The 24,390-nt window shown below is 35.0% G+C and overlaps 1 protein-coding gene across 19 annotated transcripts in view; it reads left to right on the top strand.

The window, feature by feature from the left end:
• Positions 1-24,390, top strand: part of LOC105329458 (receptor-type tyrosine-protein phosphatase S) — a 78,703-nt gene that overhangs the window by 47,376 nt on the left and 6,937 nt on the right. For 7 of the 19 annotated variants that reach the window (XM_066065968.1, XM_066065967.1, XM_020067715.3 and 4 more), the window contains 20 exons: positions 290-550; positions 940-1,017; positions 7,138-7,238; positions 7,496-7,694; positions 8,913-8,990; positions 9,716-9,727; positions 11,675-11,962; positions 12,382-12,396; positions 13,537-13,842; positions 16,335-16,646; positions 17,537-17,725; positions 18,088-18,180; positions 18,456-18,746; positions 19,178-19,465; positions 19,624-19,730; positions 19,975-20,191; positions 20,341-20,510; positions 20,696-20,728; positions 22,095-22,271; positions 22,926-23,164. In XM_066065968.1, the coding sequence (XP_065922040.1) occupies positions 290-550; positions 940-1,017; positions 7,138-7,238; positions 7,496-7,694; positions 8,913-8,990; positions 9,716-9,727; positions 11,675-11,962; positions 12,382-12,396; positions 13,537-13,842; positions 16,335-16,646; positions 17,537-17,725; positions 18,088-18,180; positions 18,456-18,746; positions 19,178-19,465; positions 19,624-19,730; positions 19,975-20,191; positions 20,341-20,510; positions 20,696-20,728; positions 22,095-22,271; positions 22,926-23,164 (3,454 nt within the window). Of the gene's footprint in view, positions 1-289; positions 551-939; positions 1,018-2,839; positions 3,469-7,137; positions 7,239-7,495; positions 7,695-8,912; positions 8,991-9,715; positions 9,728-11,674; positions 11,963-12,381; positions 12,397-13,536; positions 13,843-16,334; positions 16,647-17,536; positions 17,726-18,087; positions 18,181-18,455; positions 18,747-19,177; positions 19,466-19,623; positions 19,731-19,974; positions 20,192-20,340; positions 20,511-20,695; positions 20,729-22,094; positions 22,272-22,925; positions 23,165-23,224; positions 23,416-24,390 lie in introns of those variants that run through there. The other 12 variants (XM_066065976.1, XM_066065977.1, XM_066065975.1 and 9 more) reach the window with 12 other exon arrangements.

Raw genomic sequence — 24,390 nt, 5'->3', positions numbered from 1 at the left:
ATGTTACAAATTAATGTATGTCCTTGATGGATGTCTGTCTATTTAGGTCAGTTAGGTCAGTCTTGAATATTTGGGGAAGATATTGATTTTGCACCAAGAGTTATCTTCCCCAAAGATAATTTTTGCTGGAGAATAAAATGATATAGTGAATAAAGTTGCTTTCCTGTTACCATAAAAATCAATTATTTTCTACTTTTCAATGAAATTTTCTCCTTTTCGATGAAATTCTTATAGAATTGCCACTAAGAATGTAAAAGGTAAATTACTTTATTTCATTTTTCCCTTTCAGTCCGAAGAGTTCCACCTCATTTTACTATCCCACCAAAGCGAGAGGAAGTGGACCCTAACGGCGGTGTCAATTTAACATGTGTGGCAATAGGGTCTCCAATGCCATATGTCTTGTGGCGAGATGGCGCCAATCAACTGGGCGAACCTGTCATAGGAAAAAACGTCCTTCAGTTAAAAAATGTCACAGAGAGCAAGAACTACACGTGTGTTGCCTCATCAGACCTTGGGAACATCGAACATGTGGGAGAAGTCATCGTCCGAGGTAAGATGGCTGTCTCGTGTCACCGGCATGAACGCTATGTGTTAGAAATGTACCTTGCAAATACTAACAATATTACTAACTCAAATCCTGGCAAAATCCATTATGAATGTCTCATTTTAAGCCACAATTGCAAGAATGTGTACCATATATTGAAATGCCATATTAGTTGAGGAGCAAGTGCCATTGTAGTAAATATATCAGGAATGTTTTCATAGTTCAGTGCATCAGCTATTAGTTGTAAATGTGAAAAGAAATGAATGAAATTAATAGCTTTACCATGTAGAAGTTCATTTCAAATGTCTTTTGTTCTAGGTTGCATGTAATTCCATGTACTAGAGTTGATTTCAATGTCATTTAAATGCTGTTTTTTGCCAACTCTTTTAATGCAGCCAAGGTTATTGATTCTGGTATGCAATCTCACCTGTTTGTCTTACATGAACAGCATGGGTCTGAATTATATCAAAATGGTACATGTAAAACAAATATATGAATAGTTATCTCTGATTGTGGTGTATTACTGTGAAATATCATACATGACATATAATTATATATATATATAGATAGATATACCATCTTGTGTATGTGTATTTTTATAACCACTCGCTGACCATATCTTGTTATTTCATGTACAGTCATATACTTAATATATATACAACATTTTTTTTTTCTCATTAAAGTTTATTCTGTATAGATGCATCAAAATTAAGTTTTGTTTACTGCAGTTTTCTTAAAAAAATGGAAACCTTATGTCCTATTTGGCACAGACTTATCAAAAAAACTGGAAGATAAAACTTTTTAGAGCGAAAAAAAGATTCCTTGAATTAATTCTAAATAGTTTTTTTTTTGTATTAAGTTCAAATGAGATAAATTTTTAGAATGAGATAATTTTTTTCTTCTTCTACAAGGTTCATTATATGTATTGGATTTCTTCATAATTTAAGTGATTTGATGCCTGTACAGACTAGCTGTTATCAAACTTCTTGAAACCCGTTTGCATTTTGAGTGCCTTAAAATATTTGCTGTTGCAGTTCTGCAGAAAACTATATGAACCGTGTCTAAATTAGCAGTCAGCATCTGTTTTAAGATTATTGCATTAATTGGGATTTCCTGGTTAAAAGTGGTTATGTAAAAACAATATATTCCGGCAGATTGTTGATATTTTGATAGAATCAAAGCTATATACACCCAGTGCAGAGATCATAATATAATCCATGCTGTTAAGTTGTTGGGGGGGGGGGGTGAAAAATTCATGGCATTTTTTACTTTTACTTTTTTTCCTTCACTTTCTCCACGACTCATACAGACACAGACACTGGGGTTTTTTTTCTCTTGTGGAGTGCACTATGTAGATGTGTTTTTATCTTTGTCCAATTTTCACTGGTTAATTAAACAGCTGTGAAGTAGGCTAAAGGGTAATGAGATATACATGTGCTGTTTGTTGATCTTTTTTCTGGAGGGGTGGCATTGAATCTCATTAAATCTTTACTGGCCTCTGTCTTATAATAAGCTTGCCCACATGAATCTTGCCTCGTCCTGAATCTGTATGTACCTTTAACACAGCTTTTTATGATGAGTTTTTTGCAATTAACAAATTCATGAAAATAATTGTTATTGGAAACTAGAGGTGCATTAATTTCTTGTCTATATCTTGGTACTTAATCTTCTCTCAGTCCTTTCCCCCAAATCCATCACAGCATTACACTTACATGATTTCAGATTAAAGCATTCTTTTCCAGGAAGAATCTCCATTAATTCCTCTGGAAAATATTTGTGTTTCTTTTTTTTTTCTAATTCTTTTTTCTTTCATGATTTTGAATTACAGAATCAGAAAATTGAGAGCCCAGGCTCAATCCTCTTAGAACAACATTTGATAAGTCAGAACGCTGGAGAAGATTCCTATCACCCCCTCACCCTAGTAGACTTAGCTTTGAAAAACATTTGATGGAGAGCACCAAATTTTATTTGCTTCATATTTTCTCTAATCTTTGTCTTATCACGTAGATGTATGTTATTGAATGCTTTTTTTATCCTCTATCTGTCAGATTATTCTGATAAAAAGCCATTTTCAAGTTTAGCACATATCAAGAGAAGTTGGACTAAATTCAATGTACTGTATTTCTTAAATCTGACACACCATGACACAGTGTGTTACATGGTGAGTTGCTATGACAACCAGATTACCAGGATGATGAGAGAGGTTCCCCCTCTTTCCTCACAGATAACGATTAACCAATCAAGTGAGTGAATGAAGTCACATGACATATCAGTAGCAAAGAGCTTGGAAGTTCCCTCTGTTACAAGTGATGAAGTAAAATGAAAGCAAAACAATACAAAGGATTGTTTTCCCTGTGACATGCAATGTTTTAATTATAAGGCTGGGATAAGTTTTCATCAATACTCTAGTTCCCGGCTTATGTGTTTGGAGGATTATAATTAGAAAGCCATTGCCAGCTCAGCACCGTGATGTGATGATTATCTATCTTCTCTGAGAGAGAGAGATTAGTAAAAAAAAATTTGTTTCAATTCAATGCCTGATGAAAACTTGTGGAACAATATGGCACACATCTCAAGGAGATTTCACTACATGGAATGTATTGTGGAGTGTTTATTTCTGTTGTTTTCTCTGAATGGGATTACTGGTCAAAGTGTCCCGGTAAAGCCCACACGATTAACCCACTGGGAGGTGACTCCCCAGACAGTGAGGCTGACATGGAATGCTGGTGACAGTGAGGTGATAGTCCAGTACAGACCAAAGGACGACCCCGGGGCTGAGTGGATCGAGACTCGCCCCAAGAGTGAAGAGTTCACTGTGAGGCGTCTCCAGCCCTTCACTGTTTATCAGTTCCGAGTTGTTCCTGTGAATGTCTATGGTCAGGGTCAGGCTAGTGATATTATTGAAGTCCGTACTGGAGAACTAGGTTTGTTTTATTGATATTAATACAAACAAAAATGAAATTGAAAAAAAGGGAGTGGAAAAAACAAATGAGGAGAAAATCTTCAGTCAAGTATTGCTTTATCTTTATCACTTCAAATGAAATCAACATGTAACTGGCATAAGAAGTTTGCCAATACTTAGGTACATCTTCTGATTAGCCTTGGAGGATGCTGGCTAGAAGTAAGCAAGAAATTCTGTGAACGGCCATCAGAAGAAAACTATTTCATTTGACCTGTAAAGTAGTTCACACTGAGTCAGATAAAGTAGCCCCCCATGAACCTGGCCTGGTGCACTCTGTACATATTGTTTTTGGTGGGTGAGAAAGTGGCTAAGGGGAGCAAGAGTCTGGTTATTTACCGACATGCCACAAGGTAATTAGTGTCCATCAAGCTATTGAGGTTGATTATCACTTATCACCAATCCTGTACCAGAGATTGGGGGCTTAGTTAATAGCTTATCTGCTGCACAGCAGGCCAGACCCCTCAGTGTTTACATGCAGTAAAAACCCATCTTACCCAACCCCTGCTGTGAGTGGGTGGGGGGTAAATTGCCATCACATAATCTGTCTGTTGTCAGTGGAAGGGATCGCTATTTATGTGTTAGAACTGTATCGATTATTAAATATTTGGTGAAGGAATTTCCCCACTCAAAATTTTCAAAGGAATCAATAAAGATTAATCAAATATAATGACAGTCATATTTTAAAAAGATTATTATTGAATTCTGTATCTGATGGAATGTCAATTTTCCATTGGGAGAAATTGTTACTTTTAAATCACATTTAAGCCTGATATTAAAAATTTACAAGAATACCTAAACTATACTTGCAGAATTAATGAATTCAGTGACGGAACAAGTTAAATTATGCTGAATGAAACCATATCGATTTAAAATAATTAACGCTATCCCTGTTGTCTTTCGCAACGATCAAAGAAATGAAATGAAAGCCCTATAAAGGTTGATGAAGCAGGAAATTAACTTTTCTATCAAACATACATTTTTTTTCTCAGAAGTTAATTGCGCAAAACTGCTTTAATCACTCAACTTGGATCATATATATGGCCCAGGTACAAGCACTAAGTGAATTTGGTAGACATATTAATCAATCAATACGTTACTTTTCTGCCTCGACAAGAAATGGAATTATCGGGTGCTGTAAAAATTTCAAAAGAAAAATCTGTTCTATCAAAGGTTTCTGACCTTGGTGCTTATTCTTTTGTGACTCACACTGTGTTAACATTAGCATAGTAATACTGTTATGTCATTGTCTCGAAACAGGTCTCTGGAGGTGTTAAGTATTTTTCATATTTTAATCAGATTCTTACTCTTAGGAATACCTAAAAATGAAAGAAAAAAAAAAGAAAAAAAAAAAGAAGAGCCAAAATTTTATTACAGTTTAATCAGGTCCATCTTTCTTAGTTTTATTCCCTCCCGACATCTGTATCTGTCAATCTTTTTATTCTATGGGGGGATTGGAGGTAAACATTAAACTCGTTTGCCTGTGATTCATCTGCAGAGCTTCCAGCAAATCTTAGATGAAGAAGAAGGGGGGGTTGAAAAAAATGTTATCTGATCATTGAGGAGTTATCAGGTCAGATCCTAGGAGCATCCGTGCAGTTCTGCAGTGAAAATGTTTCAACATCTTGGGTAACTTTGCCATCTCAGGTTCTCAGTCTGGTGTTCTAGGGCTCAGGTTTCCCTGAATGAGGCGTTTGGGAGAGAGTTTATAGAAAAAACAAAATGGAGAAGAATTTTTGTGAGGGTTTTCTAGAAACAGGTTTCTTATGTTTCAAAACTTTACCTTACATCTGAAGAATTTCCACAGTTACATTTGGAATAATGGGTTCGATTCTGCTGTTAGTCAGGAAGCAATGAAATCTTGATTTTTCCTTCTTAAAAGGTTCATCAAATGCAGCACTTCCGTGAGGGGAGGGGGGATTTCAGAGAATATACATTGAAGATTCCTATCTTGACTTAAATGTAGATTCCAAGATATGTCAGAAGAGTCTGTCTTGAATTTATTAGGACAATACTTCAATGGCATTTATTTGGTCAAGGCCATTCACTCCCAGAATTGGGTCATTCAAGCTGGATTCTGTTCGTTCCTCTTACATTGAAGTGACAGATGAAGAATTCCATCACACACACTTCCGTACAGTTTTCTATATTGTATGACAGACCCATTGATAAGACTCAAGTGCTTACAGCTTCTGTTGAGGTTCTTCAACACAAAATTGTGTAACAATTTACACTATTTTATAATTCCTCCTTTTATATCTCGTTTTTCTTTGTATTTCACCTATAGCCAGAGAGAATTTAAGAAATGTCATTCAACACAAAAGTAGGCTTTGTAAAGGATAAATTGATTGAAAGCAAATGAACAAAGAACTTGTTTGTTCATTTGTTTCCAATCAACTTATCCTTGTTCACAGCTTTCTTAGATCTTGAACGTTTGAAAAAAATTTTAGAGCACAGGAAGTATGTATCATTAATACAAGACATATATTTATTGTCCAAAAATTTTCATGTCTCTCATCGCCTAAATCTCAATAAACAGGACTTCATCTTTGACTATACCAAATTTCAATCTTTTCTGGAAACTTGCTGTGTATAGTGAAGGTTGTTCAACAACAATACCATCTATCGGTTGGACGATGTTGTTTTTCTAGAGACTCTTGAATTGATAACATCATTTTAAATTGATTGTGTGAAAGAGTCTTGGGTTCACAATTTCAATTTTAAGATTCAATATCAGTTTTCAACAGAAATTTCTTTTTCTCTCATGGAAATTTATTGTTGTATTCACAGCTTCTTGAGCACCCTGAACCATCGATATAAAAAGAATACAGTTATCTTTGAATCAGTCTTTGATGCAGAAACTATTTCTTCTTTTAGTGCTGAGTTTATTAGTCTGCTCCAAATTCTCTTGAGACTTCCCTCTTGGTTGCAAAACCTGATACTGTGTTACTTAGCTTGTATTTTTGTGTGCTGGGGATCCAATTTTATTTTTTTTGAAAGATGTTATCATGTGAGATATGCCACATCCTGTCAGTTGGAATATACTGTTTCACCTGGGTTAGCATGCCTCTGGCAGATAATGGCAGTCGGACTTCATGGGGAGTGTTTGATTAGCCTTTCTGGTAGTCGCCTGTATTCAATCTGTTTGCCACACTTATTCTTCACTACATCTTTATATACTCAGACTGACCTTTGTAGCAGGTAAATTAATACCAAAGTGCACTTGCTCTTTTCTACACACACACCCCCCCCCCCTTTACAGCCTGCCATCAATTCGGTCAAGTCTCTGTATTTCGGATGTATGTATTGAATTAGATTATGCTAATTTTAAACAAGATAAGACAGGTTTTTTTAGTTGATGTTCACTGTTCAAAATTTCACGTGTATCACATTTTTATCAAATGAATTTATTTTTCTCACATGTTTTGCATGATATTACATGATATACCAGTATATTTCATCAGTGTTGAGCATGCTTTGACTATTTGTATATACCATACTGCATTGTTCAATGATTGAAAAAGGTATTGACTTCTTTTTGCAAATATGAAAGAATTTGTACTATACCTAAATTATTATACATTCAGAAAATAATGAGGAAGCTTGGTTTTTAATAGGCAAGTTTTTATTGCAGCCCCAGGAACTCCTCCCAGATATGTAATAGCCAAAGCTCTGAATCCTAGAACAGTTGAGGTCTCTTGGCTACCCCCAGAAAAACCCAATGGAGTCATACAGGTTGTTGTCATATCTCATATCAAAAATACTCGCATTTTTTATAATTATGGGATTTTTTTTTTTTAATAATATGGGTTTTTTTTCCCCCAGATATTTGTTTTGATCATAATTCCAAAATTATTTTCTCCCTCTACCAATAAAAGTTATGAACAACAAATCTGGCCTAATTAATTAATACAAAGAGATAGTTTAAGATACTATGAGATATATGTAGTGTCATTTTGTCGAAGAAATGCCAATTTTGTTATCTTTGACAGGGATATCGAGTGTTTTACACTCTGCAACCAGATTTACCCATAATCCTGTGGCACAACCAGGAAGTCCAATCAAACACCAACAGTACCATCATTACAAATCTGAGTCCCAATGACACATACACCATTTGTGTCCTGGCTTATTCTGCCAAAGGGGAGGGGCCAGTGTCGCAACTCATCACAGTCATCACCAATGAAGGAAGTAAGTGTCATGTGACTCTGTTGTGGCTTAATGATTGGTTGATTTTGAAGTGCAGTACTTTTTCAAGAAAGCACGCATTGTCTGATTCCATCACTGATGGAGATGTACTTATATAGATTAAAAAAAAAAAAGAAAATGGCATGTTTGAAAGAATTATTCCTATGCATGGTAACAAAACTCACAATGATCATGGTGATAGCATGCATTTACCATGCTGTAAAATTATGTAGTAACTTAGAAATATCAACAATCAATATTTGTTAACTAACTTGTAAGGTATAGGCTCTAGAACATATCATGAAATAAAGACCTCAAGATTTCTTCTCACGTCTCTAAGGCAAAAGAGTCAGAAAGATTTCTATGGGGGAAATGCAGAAAAAGTACATTTGCAAACTGTTGACCATCTTGCTGTGTCTTATTGCTAGTAGCCTGTACTCTGAGACTAATTTGCATGAAGTTTAGGTTTTGCAGTCATTCGAGTACATCCCTGTAGAGTGGATCCATGTGATTTAGCACTAAAACTGCATGCAGTATGTTATCTACCAAAACATTGCAACAGCCAAACTAGAGCAACTTGTTGGTGTTTGTATGACGCCCAACATATTGCGTACGTGCTAGAATAGAAGGCCCAAGATTTGGCTGCTGTTATAGGCTTTGGTAAAGCATCCTTTTTGTGACATGCATCAAATTAACACTCTTTTTAGAGATTAGCTAACCAAACTAGCTTGACAGTGCATAGGAATTGAGCAAATTGTAGCTGCATCCCCTCTTCTCTCCATCTTTCCACCTTGTTTATTTTGGCCTTTCCCACTAGTCTGAGTTCAGATAACAAACTCCCCAAATCTGAAAGGATTCAAAATTCAGATTACACTGAGTTCAGGTTAAAACAGCATAGACTGCCACAGTCTTTTCATGTTCTTATTTTTTTTATCTGCTTCTCACAAGATTTTTGAAGAAAGGGGAAGGAAAATGGGTGGTAGCTGAATTTACAATTTCATTTCCAGAGGTTAAAGATGAGGGAGGAAAATGTGTACCATACATTAAACTATAGTTGGGTGTGGGAGGATGTGTTTAGTTTCCCTTGATAAGTTTTTAATTTGTTATTGGTAGGACATATTGCCCAACAACCATCATGCAATAAAATATGTATGGTGACTACTTACCACTTGTTATGTACGTCATACACTTAAAGAGAAATCATTTATGCCTACTTTTCAGAAAATCGTTTAGACCCAAACGGTAAAATTCAAACACATTTTAGTAAATTCCCCGGTCCAATTACAGATAGATTCACCGGTAAGTCTATTCAATCAAAACACGTACATTATTTTTTTCCTTCTTATTTAAAAAAAAAAATTCATATAAGATGACGTTTCTATGCTGTCGTTTGAAATATATATATCTGTGCATGTATTGTTGATATTATTTTTTGTGTCCTCCTGTTAAGTGTTTAACCATTAAAAAACTTTGGAAAAAAAAGATGTTTTTTTAATACATCTTAGAAGTGAGGAGAAAGAGATATTTCAATACCTGTGTCCAATTCATATTTGTATTTGTAATACATGTGACTTCTCTACTAATGACTTTGTCTGCAGTATATACGTGCTCGCGCGGTGTTGTACAATTTGCGTATGAATATAATTGCGCACTGTTTAGCTAAGCATGTTGTAGTTGCTATCTAGTATTCCATTTTTTGCTGCGCGAAAAATGTGTAGCGCCTTTTTCTTCACATTTATTTTTCTATATCGTTGAGTGTTTTCTTAACTTTTATGAAGAAAACATGTTATCTCTATTGAACCTTATAGTTAAATGCTTTAATTTTGAAATGTCAAAAAAGAAAGTTACAATATTTAATTATCCTATGCTAATCATAAAGGTAAAAGAATAAGCGATATGCGCTTGCATGCGAAAAACTAATGTATAACAAATACTAAAGTTTTGCTGACTGCTGTTAATGAATTTTGATGCATAGATATTTAATAAGCGTTTGTTTCTTTCCCCCACTACCTACTATGCAACAGACAACCAACTGGGTAAGCACAGCGATCATTTTTCAAAATTATTTTTAAGTTTTTTTTTTGGTCACAATTTGTATCCTGTACACAAGCTACATGCAAATGATGTCCATTGCCAGCGCTTTCATCAGTGGAATCGCACTTTGTAAGTGCTGAGGATTTTTAAAACATTTCCAATACAGTATGGACAAATGAATAAAAAAGCAGATTGCAATGGAATATCATATGGATGAGGATTTGTGTATTCATTCCCCCGAAATTGCACATTGATTATATGTGTATTAGACAGGACGTTTTTTGTGATTACATGCAATATTTGTTATTTATCACGACATCACATATTTGTATTCTATTATCTGTGTATGTTTCCCCGTGTAATATTGTGCCATCTTAGAGCAGAGTTTTTACCATGTACGTTTTCAAGAACAACCCAATTAATGTGAACTGTTCACCATTCTTTCAGGTGGTTTGCGTAAGTTGATTTAAAATTGTTCTGCATGAAAGAGAGAAATTTATCACTGAGAATATGGATGTATGCTGGTATATATAAAAATTGTATGCCCATAGTAAAATGATTTAGGAACTGCAATACGGTCCCCTATATCTATGTAGACATGGACTTTTTGATAATTCTATCTTAGACTTGATAGACAAATATTTTGTTGAATGCGGTAACGTACTCGATCAGATCTTTTTGTTTCACACTTCTGAATGCGATTTGCACATTTCTCATTTGGAATTTTTTTTATTTAATGAAGTACCACATGGTCTCTTGCCTGAAATCGATCACACTAAAACCTTCGAACCAGCTTGCATGCGATCTGTTGAATAGAACATTAATGACTTTTTCCAGATTAATTCACATTGTATGTGAAGTTGAGCATTACAAACAGCAGAGGATTTGATTCTGGGGGGAATTCAACAGTAAAATAAAATAACATGATCCTTTAATGGAAACAATATTAGAAGAGTAGAAGAGAGGACTGAACATAAAAAGCTAGGGCAGGGAGTATTGGAATTCTAGACGATGCTAGGGCAGGGAGTATTTGATTTGCACCTGCTATTCCTAGGTCAAATTAATTAATACCGTATACTATACAACAAAATGATCAGACAAGGAATGGGGGGGGGGGGGATCAGAGAGTTTTTAGAATTGTTTTTTAAACATGCAGTTTTTTTTTTTTCAATTTAGATATTTAGTCCTACGCTTAAGTGTAAAATGGAGATTACCATACCCCTTTTGAAAAAAATGAGTGATATGCTTTATTTAATCACATCTCTTTTTATGTTGATCACAAATTGCGCAATTTCTTCTCCACAGAATCAATGTAAGAAAACAGTAATGTAGTACCTCTAAGGAAACAACCAATTTTTTTAAACCATAGATTTAAGTTATATTTATTGAAAACAATTGGATCTCAGTAGTACCAAAGTCAATCATATTGAACTTTCTGACTTAATTAGTTTGTACTTGCTGATGCATGATCAATTTATCACATACATTCTATCGAAACAATGTAAATGGGATTTCATTAATTGCATGAAATGATATAGAATGTATTATGTATATCTTAGAAGAAAAAAAAAAAAGAAATTCGAACATTAGTCAGTTTTTTTAGTTAACCATTTCTGTTTGAATATTGAGGAAAAGGTACTAGATAGCACTGCCACATTTTGAAACTAAAGGAAAAGAAGCTAGCCTGCCTGCATTATTCCAAAGCATAGTAAACGCTGCAAGTTAAGCATTAAATAAAGCAAAGAAATTCATGCAGTTTCTACCACAGTTTTGCAACTCTGCTGCAGCAGTAGCCATTAAAGCAGCGAATAATTCTGATCATTTCGTGTCTTATTTTTTAGATGGAAGAACATACGTACATAGACGATTGAAATAAAATAAACTGAAAAAACAAACTTAAAGAAAAAAGTCACACACAGAGTATTTCAACTGTTGGATTTATATTTCAGTTCCGTCCCAACCTCGTAACATTAGGCAGGAGGTGACCGGACCAAACACGATCAACGTCTCTTGGGAGCCACCTAGTCAGACCAGGAACCCCGTCAAGGAGTACTGGGTGTACTACAATGACACCTATCTAAAGCAGGAAAACAAGGCGGTGGTCCCCGGTACTCAAAACAGGTACCAGCTCCAGGACCTGACCCCCAACACAGTGTACACCATCAAGGTCTCTGCCCTCTCCGAGAAAGGGGAGGGGGCTGCCACTCGCATCATCCAGGCCATCACCCAAGACTTTGGTATGTATTTTTTGTCATACCCTGTATATTTTATAAAGAATTGTTAGAAGACTTTGGTATATTTTTTTTGTCATACCCTGTATGTTTTATAAAATTTTGATAGAAGACTTTGGTATGATTTTTTTTTTCGTACCCTGTACACATTTCAAAAACTATTGATACACATGATTTGACCATGAAATGAAAGGGACCATATGGCAAGATTACTTGGGTTTCTCCAGAGCAGAGAAACAACCTTTTTTTTTATTGTTTTACTTGTTCACCATGTGGTACTTTTCCCTACCCATTTTTCTTTTCACTGCATAGTCCAATAGCAAAGTTTTTTATTACATGTCTGTCTGTGTTGTGAATATTGTTACTTCTTGAATTGAGACACATTTTATTATCATCATGACTGTTTTTAACGATTTTCTGGATAGCCAATGAAATGTTGGGTAAGTGTTGGGTACTAAGATTTGTTTACTGTAGATGGTTGTTAAGGTATTTTGGGTATTCTTGGTTTTTAAAAGAAAGTAGTTTGGAATGTTTCAGGTCAAGGTCATTTTAATAGGTTTACAATTTTTTTCAAAATTAAAACTTTTAAAGGTCATTGAAAGATTTTGATAAAAGGTCAAAGGTTGATTTGGAATTGGTATTTAAAAAAAAGTCATTGGTTATAGTCAAGTAAAATGCATGAATTAAGTTTAGAATTTGGATTAGAGTTTTAATTCAACTGGACAATTTCTAACCAGGGTCACAAGGTTTTTATCCTCTCCTTCATTTCTTCATTATTATTTTGTCTAACTATCTTCTTTTAGCTTTAAATGTGTTTGTGTCATTATTACTTTTTTGATTTTGTGTACTTTCAATATTTTATTATCTTACTGTTGTGAGGATAAGTCATTCAATCATTGAAATATTTCTATTTTTTTTTTTAATCATAGCACCATTATAATTTTCATTTTTAAATGTAAATGCAAAAAATCAAAGAAAATCAGATTTTTTTCTAAGATAAGAATTCATCATTGTATGATGGGTCCATATTAGCATCCATAGCAGGATCATTCCATAAACCTGAAATGTGATTTGATTTCCAAAATATGATGCAGGTATTTGCACTGTTAATTGCAATTCCATTTCACAGTGCTGAAAAAGAAAACCTCAGTTTTAATGCACATTATTGAACGCTATCCATTATGCAAATATTCCGTTTATTCAGGTGATTTATTAATTGCTTTTTGATAGTTTTTAACGGAGAGACGCTTGACTCACAACCTGAGCACTTGTATCTACAAAATACTTGTAGAAAAGCATGCAGGATATTTTGATGGCGATGGAAAACAGACAAAACTATTATAGCGTGCTGCATCAGATGCATTCAACTTTTATCACTTTGCATGTTGGCATTAAATAATGGATGCTAATAAATGGTACCATGATGCAAAAATTAGAATAAATCATTATATTCTTTGTATATTTTTAATTTCATTCATTGCATGATTTTTGCATGTTAAACTTTTTTTTTGTTTATATGTGTTATTTATTCTCATTTTCTTTTTCCCCCAAAAAAACCCTTTGACACCACTACACTATAGTTCCAAGCGCCGCCCCACAAGCTGTTAGCGGAATGCCATACAAAGATTCCAGAAGTATCAAAGTCACTTGGAAACCTCCCCCCAAAGATCAGCAAAATGGGGAGATTCAAGGCTATAAGATATTTTATGTGAAAAACGAAAAGAGTCAGACTGATCAGGATGCAAAAAGCGTCTCAGTGGAGGCTGAGGAGATAGTCTTGGGCGAGCTCGAGATATTTACCGAGTATAAGATCTGGGTTATAGCCTTTACCACTGTGGGAGATGGTCCTCGTTCTCAGCCCATACGAGTTTGGACTAACGAAGATGGTAGGTATACTGCCCGCCCGATATTAAGCAAATCATCGCCTTGCATTGACTTAATTCTTTGGATCATGGATGACGCCGTTGTTAATTTTTTTTTCCTGTTTCCTCGGTGTTATGTTACTTGTTTTGGATTTAGACAGATTGACAGATTTGTTATTTGAACCCTAAAAAATCATGCAGGTTTTTGGGATTTCTTAAGAAGTGCTGAAAGATAAAGTTGCTGTTTTAGAATGACAGACCTTGTTTTTTTAGAAAGATAAAAAGGAATAAAAAAGAAATTGCATGATTTTTCGGTTTCAGAATTGCATCATTCATCTTCATTACAGATCTTTATGTTTTGAAAATCAGTGTCATGAGAACCATTTTTAAACAGACATGTGACTTCAATGGCCACGTTTTTATCTTGCGATATCAATAGCTCTGCAATAAATTGGAATGTTAGAAACAAATCCTTTTTTCACTGAAACTTCCTCCATGTTTAAAGTCACATCTCTGGATTAATTGTCATTTTTACACAATCGCTTTTGCTGTTCTGTCATTGCACATTTGTTGTTAAGTTTTTGAAGAATTAAGATTTTGGGGGAGGGATAGAATGATTTCATTTCATCATCACTTTCATCATTATATATGAAAACTTAATCCTTTCATAATGATCAGTACCATCATCAACAATCTTGTCTTTTCTGAATTACCAGTATCATCCATGTCATCTTCACCAGTATTATTTTATCGTCATCATCAACATCATCATCATCATCATAATCCTCATCCTTGCCCTATGATCAAAACAAAGTATTTCTAACATTTTAACCTAAAAGTAAACGGCTAATCATGATGCTTCTTAGTGAATTTGGGAGAAATCGAAATACACTTACACCATTATGCAACATGGAAAAAAACATGTTTTCAAGAACTTGGGGGGGGGGGGGGGGGGGGAATAGAATACCCTCTCAAACATTGTGCAACATGAAAAAAACATGTATGTCCAGAGTCTGTTCTATTTCACCATCGGTTGGTGAGTTGGTACTGGTAGGCGGACATTTTCCATATGTTCCTAGTCATCTAAGTGCAAGGACCTGACGTTGATACATACACATCTGCATGAAATCTACTCTCTACTAGGCTAATTAATTGGAAGGAGATTCATTAATCAACAGGGGGAGGGAGTCGGGGTATGAGGACCTGGTATTTTAAATAAAGCCAAAACAGATCAACACGAATTAGCTGGAATCATTTGATCGGAAACTGTTTCAAGTTCCATACATCTAAAATAAATAAACAGTTTTACTGTAGGATGTAAGTTTGGTTAATTAAACATCTACACTGGTTGTAGACAGGCTTTTTCTAGATCCCTTTCATCCATGACTAATCGCATTCAATGAGTTTTCATGATCATTGCTTTGGTAGCATTAACTCCATGCAAACCCTAATCACAAGTCACTATCATTGAATTCTCGTCATCAAGTGAATCTGTCTGGACCAGAACGATAACTCTGTAATAATATTCTTGGACATTTGATTACCTGTTCTATAACTAGGCAGCTACTTTTGATGTGGGTTAACCAAACTGATTAACTGGTTATTTTGCTGTGGGTGTTGGTTTTTATTCTAATAAACTGAATTAACCCGTACTGACAAGAGATCGTAGTGAGTTCTCCCCCTTGTACACAAACCTGAAATGCAATCACTATAGTGTCACTCTAGTAGGTAAGTGGAAACTTTCCAATGTTGATGTGGTCTTTGTGTTACACACTTTGCATGTTTGGTGTTGCATGTACTTGTTAGTCTTTTCTTTCTCTTTTCCATTCTTTCTACCAGCATTACTCAAACCTATATATTTGAATATACTGTTCTCCCTTTGATTTGTTCACTATATTTTTTATTTGCCCAAAGTAAAAAAAAAAGCCACACACAAACAATTGTCATAAAACATAGTTAAGATTCTTTCTTTGTTAATTGATAAAAAAGATAGTTTAATGATAAGAAGAGAACCACAAACAAAACAAAACAGAAGAACCCCACACACATGAACATATTATACTCAGATGAGTTTTTGATAGGATATGAAAAGAAAATTAAGACAGGATGGACATGAGCTATCCTGTGGCATGAGTGGGACTGTACGTGTCTCAATGTGAATTGGCAGCCACGTGGGGCTGGAGCAATGTTGTTGAGATGCTAGATTAACTGTCTGAGAGAATGCAACTACTGACTGCAACTGATGATCATTCTGTTGTGTGATCTTTTTGACTGCATTTACAGAATATTTCTTTTCATGGGAGATTATGCATATTTATTAAGAATTTCTTAGATTATTTCTCTAGTAGATAAAAAGTGCACCGTCTAAAGGAAATACAAGATAACATCATTTAGATGCATGTTCTATTAAAAATTCAATTAACCAAGGAAAGGAGATGAAAAAAGTTTATCACTACTTTACATCCATATTGCAGTTTATTGAGTTAATGTTAACAAAGTCAAACTGAACTTTACAGTGCCGAATGAACCTGTTAAGGTTACCGCTGAGGCGATCAACTCTACAGCCATGTTTGTGGAATGGAGACCACCGGAGGGTCGCGGCAGCAACGGAATAATCCGCGGATATTATGTCTACTACTACGAGACAAATAATAAAGATGAAATGGTGGGACAGGAACTGGTTCATGACACACATGATGGAAACAGAAACGAGGCGGTCATTACGAGCCTGAAGGCGGACACTGTGTACTCCGTGCAGGTGGCAGGGTACACACGCAGGGGTGACGGAAAACGCAGCAAGAAAAGGACCATCAACACCAAAGGGGCAGGTATGCATTGCAGAAGAAACTGTCAATTTAAAGGTTAACAAGTGTCCATACAAGGAAGACCCTCAATAAAGTCATAATTGGTCATCTCTATACTCAAGCATTATTTTCCCAGAGTCAAGTAAAAATAGATATGTTCTTGCTTAAAAAAGGGGGGGGGGGGTAATGATTTAGGGCTAGATTTGAGATCAATTTGATCAGTCAATTATTACACATGAATGTGAAGTTAATCAAATTTGAATTGAAAAATAACAGATTAGTTGTTGAAATTTTTTTTCAATCATACTGCATAAGTCTGCATACCTGTGGTATAGTGTAATTGAATGCAGTCTCATGGGGTTAGCTGCAAATATCAAAAGGGTTTCTGTAAATTTGGGTTTGGCAACTCGCAACAGAAGATAAAGATCTGTTTCAATTTCAGCTGCAGTGTAATGAGTATGTTGCAAAATATCTAATGCACAGGAGACTACTGATAGATGAAAGTGTATTAAGTAATGGGATGTCCTCACACTAGAGAAATGAGTTGTTTATATGCATACAAAATATTTCGACTTGAAAGTCTCGGCAGATTGAAGTTGATAATGAAATAACATGCTTCAATAAAACAGACATAAACAAGTTGTAAAATTGCAGTTCTCATCAAATATTTCTTTTTTTTCTCTAGGCATTGATTTTTTGGATACAAAAATTAAAAAATTTGTCAGAATTGAATGTGTCAGTGGAAATAATTCTTTAGAGACATGTGCTAAATGAATTTTTCAAAAAGTTTCTAATGGAACTGACAAACTTTAGCATAAAACCCTTTCAGTCATTTGAAATAAATTGCAATCCTAAGGGAAGTGTTGTGTAAGATGCATGGAGCATTCATAAAATCTGTCCTTATATTTATTTAGTTCCTACCCCACCACGAGATCTGCATGCTTCGTTGCTGGACACGTTACAAGTCCATGTGACATGGAAGATACCCAGAGAATTGTATGGCCAGTTGCTAGGTTACCAGGTCATCTGGGGTCGCAAGGGGGAATCCTATCAGATGCTGAATCTTCCCTCACACCGGATGAGTTACATCTCTGATGTTTTAGGTTTGTTAACAGGAAATAATTTTCCGAGAGTTAAGGAGGCTTGTTGGTCAACAAATTAACCGTCAGGTCGACCTTAAAGTTCTAGACATGGTGATTTAACCTTTAAACCTTTATTTGGTAAAAAAAACTTCCACAACTATTAGCTTTAAAGTTTTGAATTATCGAAAATCAATGCTTCTGAATACATCACATCAAATTTATTGATTATTTTCAAGTACATTACAAAGTTTTGTCAGCAGTGATGATTTGTGCTTAGGTCCAAACACAGTTTCACTTCAGGTTTGCCAGAGTAACTGCATAGGAGAGTTGATTAAAATAAACTCCCAAAAATGAGTGTTCACTCTTTACTCTTATGATTTCAGAAAAAGGGGCCACATATGAATTTAGAGTTAAGGCTAAAAATGAAGTTGGACTTGGTGAGAGAGCATCAGCTATCATCATTACCCCTGATGGTGGTATGAAATATTTTTAACAGTTAAAAGAAAAAATTGAATTCAAATATCTTATTGGTATTTTCATGGCTAAGTTTGTAATTCACCTACTGTTCAAATTTTCCAATTTGACAAATGCATCATAACCAATTAAATAATGCACAAAATAGTATATAATTATTAAATAAAAGCATTTCTTTGGATTTTTTACAGAGCTGTTTTATGCTCAAGCCCAGGGGCCTTCTATTATTCAATTTCTACCTTTTATGTATATGTCTTCGTATATTATTTTACTTTAGTCCCTGACGGAGCCCCTCAGAATTTCTCCGGGGATAGCTTATCCGAGACCAGCATTCTCCTGGAATGGGATCTTCCTGCCAAGCACCTGCAGAACGGAGAGATTGTCATGTACCAGCTTCTGTATCGTAAACTTGGTTCTAACATAGAGGAGGAACTGAACGTGACCGGGCTACAGTACGAAGTGAAGGGACTGGATATGAACACGGACTATGTATTCCGGATCCGCGCTTTCACCAGTATGGGGCCAGGTCCATGGAGTGCCGAATATCGACATCACACGTTTGGAAAAAGTAAGAATTCAGGAATGATGGTGATTATCTAGGGGCTTAAGCATTTTTTTTTCAGATATTCATTTAAGAAAAAAATAGTAATTTTTTTAAACAATATTTTACACCAAGTACTGGCTGAAATGTAATGCTGTCTTCAAAGTTGGTTTCTACATGTTTTAAGATGTACCGGTACTTTAATGGAAAATTTGTTTGAATATAAAACAAAATAGCATTCAAGAAAATATTGATTTACAAAATGTTTGGTAGGTTGATTTCATACAAGAGATAACTGTGACATAAATTAAAAAGAAGCACCTATCTCATGTATTTCCACACAAGATAAAGAAATTCAACTCATTGCCAAACTCATAGTTATGCGGCTGTCTTTTTCTAATTAACATCAGAGGGCAGTGTATCAAGAATTGACTGTATGTATTCATAAAATATTTCAGTGCCTGATAAGCCACTGAACGTAAAACTAAGAAGAAAGAGCTCTAACAAGATTGAGGTTACCTGGGATGAACCCAATACAGCGGTATCGGGGTACAGGGTGTACTACAATGAATACCAGACCCCCAACATGGAGGACTGGAGAAAGTTAGACATTGGCCCGTACACGATAGCTGACATTGATATCCCTGATGAAAAGTCAACCTACGTCGTGAAAGTACAGGCCAAGTCTGTCGATGGCAGATTCGGAAATTTGTCTGACGCAGCTGTAGATCCTTTTGTCATAGAGCGTGAGTATCAACAACAAAATTAGATATACAGTCGAGAAATTATATATCTTAAAAAGGGCGGGCAGTAGCAGATATAAATTCATCATGGTTTTTTTTTTCAATTTTTTTAACATTATATGATTGAGGATAATAGGCAAATATTTTTTTTCTGTCGCTAGGTCCAAAGAGTGACCAGGTGCAGAATTTCGAGGTGACTATGCGCACGGCCACAGAGGTCCATTTAAGCTGGGACCCCCCAGCGAAGATTGGTGTTGCCTACTACATGGTAAGGAGGATAATTGCTTTTAAGAGTAGTGGCAACATTCCTGGTTTCTGTACAATTTTTTTTATCATTAAGAATTACTGTTTTATCTTGTATGAAACTTAAATGATCACTTGCTCAAAAAATAATTAGATATTGAGAACCATTTCTCCATTTGCCCTTTGGAGATTTTCGTAATTATGTCCTAATAGTTCATCTATTGTGAATAAAACTTGGGTTTACAGTATATAAATGTTGATTTTTACAGTTAAAGTTTGACGGTGTCACGTCCAAGCGAATGAAGGGCAGGCTGGCAAACCCAGTACATAGAGACATGAAAACAGAAAAGATTTTAGCCAATCAAAAGAGTTGTATTGTCAAAAATCTCTCACCAAAAACTCTGTACACATTCAACATCTCTGCTTTCTATAAAAGTGGAGAATTCGGGCCTCCACAGATGGTCCGAGTATATACACGTCTTTTAGGTAATGTTCAGTCTGTTTTCAAGTCGCCTGAGTGACTCAGTTGACCTATTGAAATTCATCAGTGTTCAATTTTTAACATATATGTGTTTAACTTCGTCTTAGCATTGAATTATGGTGTTTGGTGTAGCTCTGATTTTTTCTTTCATTAGCCCCAAAGGTTGTACATCAGCCTCAAATCAAAGGCTACGTAGCGGACTCGGTGATCTTGAGCTTTAACAAAGCTAGCGAGGACAACGGTGACCTGAGCTATTATTATCTTGTGGTGGTACCGAATGATATCGCCATCACTAAGAATCCATCAGACTTCAAAGAGTCCGAGGTTTGTCAAAAATTTCATTCTCTCTAACAAGATCTAAAAAGAAGAAATCATTTTTAATCTGAAGATAAAAGATCTCTGCTTTTTTTTTTTTTTTTTTCCTAAATCAAAACGTATGATTTCATACATGTTCATGCTGAGTCTATGAAGATCCTGATCATGTTTTTCTCATTGCATGCTCACAACAGATAGGGTTGAAGTTGAATGAGACCACTAACACGGTAATTGAAACCAAGGCTGTTATTACGGCGTTAATTCCTGTGATTAGGTGGACCCTGTTGTCTCCTATACTCCATGTTTATATGTGTTGTAGTCTGTCTTAATGGGAATTATTTGTATTTTGTATGTCTGTATTTATTCAATTTACAAAGTGTGAGGACCTGGGTGCTTGCTATTGCACAAGTATACATACGTAATCCTGCACGACAATAAACTGTGAATATAATTCTGTGAACAGGTTAACAGCCAATATTTATAGAAGTTCAGTTGTACTTTCAAGCAAAAATTACAGTCAACTTGTGCCCAAACTGACTTTTTTAGCAAAACAAAATGGTGTTCTAAGCTGACAGACATAGCAGTGCTTTGTTTTGATAACAATTAGAGTATTTATCACCTTTCACTGTAACGGTTATTATCATTAACCCCCATACATTATTTTTTTTTTCTAGACTCCAGCTTGTCAAAACTACAGTAATTAACTCAGAAAATTTTACAAAGTTTTTCTAAAGCAGCAAAAATTAAAGAAAATAAAAGGAACTATAATTTTAAAAAACCTTTGAAAATGCATTGCATATTCATGTACGGTAGTTTTACATCTATCAAAGTAAAGCTGTAATCTACAGGTAATAAACCAGTCTGATCTATCAACACAGCATGTTCTCATATAGGAAACGGTGTTTTCATTGAGTTTTTGTTCCCTTCAGTTTGAATCTGTCTGGTACACAACCTGTTTTGTGGTCTAGATGTTATGCAGTACCTTTGTGTTTCATAACCATATCCACATGAAGGCTATGATTGGCTGGATTTTACTTCCCATCACATTTTGTTGGATTTGGTTCATCTTCTATAATACAGATAGCTTTTCTACCTTTTCCCCTTATTCATGTGGTCAGTGAGAGCAACTTAACATTTTCAGCTAGGTGACAATAAAAGAGTAACTGGTACATATATCTTAGTACTGTAGATTCCTTACTTTACACAAGTACTTAATTCTGCGAGGCTATCGTTTTGCATCAAACTGTGAGAATATAAAATTGCAAACACTGTTTTCATCATATTTCCTAATAGTTTACATATGTCCGAAAAATAAAAGCGAGATTTTTTAATCTGCGAGAAGTGTTTCTAGCGATTTCAGGCAGATATTAATTCCTTGCATTTAATAAGGAATTTACAGAACTGGTATATGTTTGTTTCTGTAAACCATGAATTGTTTTACAGTATCATAAAAGATACAGTGATAGTGATGCTTGGAAATTTTTTATCTGCATAAACTTGAATTAATGAAATATTTAATGGCATCAATCTTTAAAGCGTGAGGTAACCTTTTGAAGAACTTTAATGTTTAGTATGCATGTTTCTTTGTTCTAGTTTTACGCTGATCAAACGTCGTCAAATGCTGTTTATATCGCTGCAAAGTTCAATGCGGAACAGCTTCCTTCAGATTTTAAACTGGGCGATGATGCAGAATATGGAGGCTTTAAGAACCGCCCACTTGATAAGGACACTCAGTACAATGTCTTCTTGCGAGCTTACACAGTAGATAAGGTATAGTTGGTGAAATTGACGCCTTGTATGTTTCATTGGAAAATATATTTGATTGAGTCAATCAAGTCAATATACTAAATGTATAATTTTAATAGAAAGCTTTTGTTTCTAATTTGCTGATACATGTATTGACTTTTTAAAAAATCAAATGCCTTGATATTGAAAGTCTTTTTATCCAAGAAGCAATTCGGCAATTGTAAAACAAACAAAAAATTATGACTCAGACAATGATAAAAAAAAAAATGAAATCAAGGAGACTGAATAGATAATTATTTTTTATTCAAAATACCAATTTGCACCATATGCTTGATCTTAATTCATACCTATCGTTATATTACGAATTGATTTTTAAATCACTATTTAAGGTAAGGTTTGCGGCTTGAATTTTTTAGGAATTGTGCCAAAGTTACATACCATTTTGTTCACTATACTCAAGTCTTTTTTGTTCATTAAATTCAAATGATTTTGCCGTACCAGTTTTATAACTAAAAAAGGTCAAAGTACATGATTTCAAATTTTCATGTTGATGAAATGTAAATAATTTAATGAAAATATATACATTTTATATCTTACTAGTATGGGGTTTATGTAGAACTGATGTGAAGTGAATGATATTCTGCTTTATATAGCCAGCCATCACTATTTTTCTTCCAGAGTTTATACAAGTCCAGCGAATATTCTGTATTGTTTCACTTGCAACACTCAAACCCCACCAAATCAGACCCCGGATATCTGACCCCTGGTTCCACAGGCTCACAGGAAGAAAGCAGCGGCCCGCTGAAAGAGGATGTTGCAAACTCTAAAAGTGTCATGATTATAATGATTGTAGCTCCTGTCTGTGCTGGCGTTGTTCTCGTTATCATTGGCTGTATTTTGCTGGTGTGGTACATGAGGTATGTGCAATTTAAGATACGCCGAGTCTTACAAACGTTGTTTTCTTTTGCTTTTAACAGGTTCTCTTCACGTCTAGCGAATATTCCAATATATTTCTTGGGAGATACAAAAATGGGAGGCGAGAGCAGGAAAATTCACGATCCCCCGAGGATGCCCCCACAAACCCCAACTACCTGATTGTAGTGGGGGGGTCGGTGTGCGCAGGGCTTGCCCTAGTCTGTTTTGTAGTCTTTTTGATCTGGCTCGGGAGGTCAGTAGTCCCATGAGGACAATGCAAGGACATCACGGTCCATTGATGTTGTAAAGAATCTCTTAGAAAAAAAACTATGTTGTGCTGCTTTTATTTATTTTCTTTTTTCTCCTCTCTGTTCCACTATTATCAGTTGGGTTCTCTCATGCACAACTTCTCAAACTCTGTGAGTCTGGCATGGAGGGACCTCCAAACCACAGTGTTGAGAAGTTTCACCAGAAGGGCAGACTTGTCCACTTCTGATTTCTTCCTTGATATGATTTTAAAGGAATTTGGTGTCTGATTTTTCATCTTCTTAGTTCACTTTCTATCTAGTCCAAGCCTCTGCTTATGAACTCATTTCGTTGTCACTGTAATTCCTGTTTTGAATTTGAAGCTTCCCGTCCTAAGTTCGTTTCAGTTTCATTCTGTCAATGATGGTCACTTTGTTGTCAGTGGTGGTTTGTATTTGTATATTTTTGTTCCCCCTTTTTTTGATTTTCTGAGTGTCCAATACGATTATTTTATTTCAGCCTATCTGTTGAAATTTGTTTAGATATATGTTTATAGAAATGGTCTTGTTAGTGATGTTTACGATATAAAAGGTAGATGTAAACAATACTATACTGATTCCAGGAACAATAAGACTAGATAGTGAGATCCTATTCTTGATACTAGATGCATAGGGAGTTTGATGTTTAAAAAGGAAAAACTAAAAACAAATTGATACCTGTTTATTTGGCAAAATTTGTACATTTTTATGTTATTCTGTATCTGTGTTATATGTGTAAACAATGGCTATTTTTTTTTCTAATTGATTATTGTTAATGGTAAAGAATTCCTGGGATATTTATATTAATGAAGTCTGATTTATCAAGTTTTTTAAAAATTTTATAAAAATAAACTGAGCTGATGTTTTTGATATTGGAATTGTAGATTTCTTATCAAGATTTCAATATACGTATACTATTGTTTCATCATGAAATTCAGGCCGAG

Source organism: Magallana gigas, chromosome 7 (assembly GCF_963853765.1).
Source record: "Magallana gigas chromosome 7, xbMagGiga1.1, whole genome shotgun sequence".
Classification (NCBI taxonomy): domain Eukaryota; kingdom Metazoa; phylum Mollusca; class Bivalvia; order Ostreida; family Ostreidae; genus Magallana; species Magallana gigas.
This window is presented reverse-complemented; position numbering and strand designations above follow the sequence as displayed.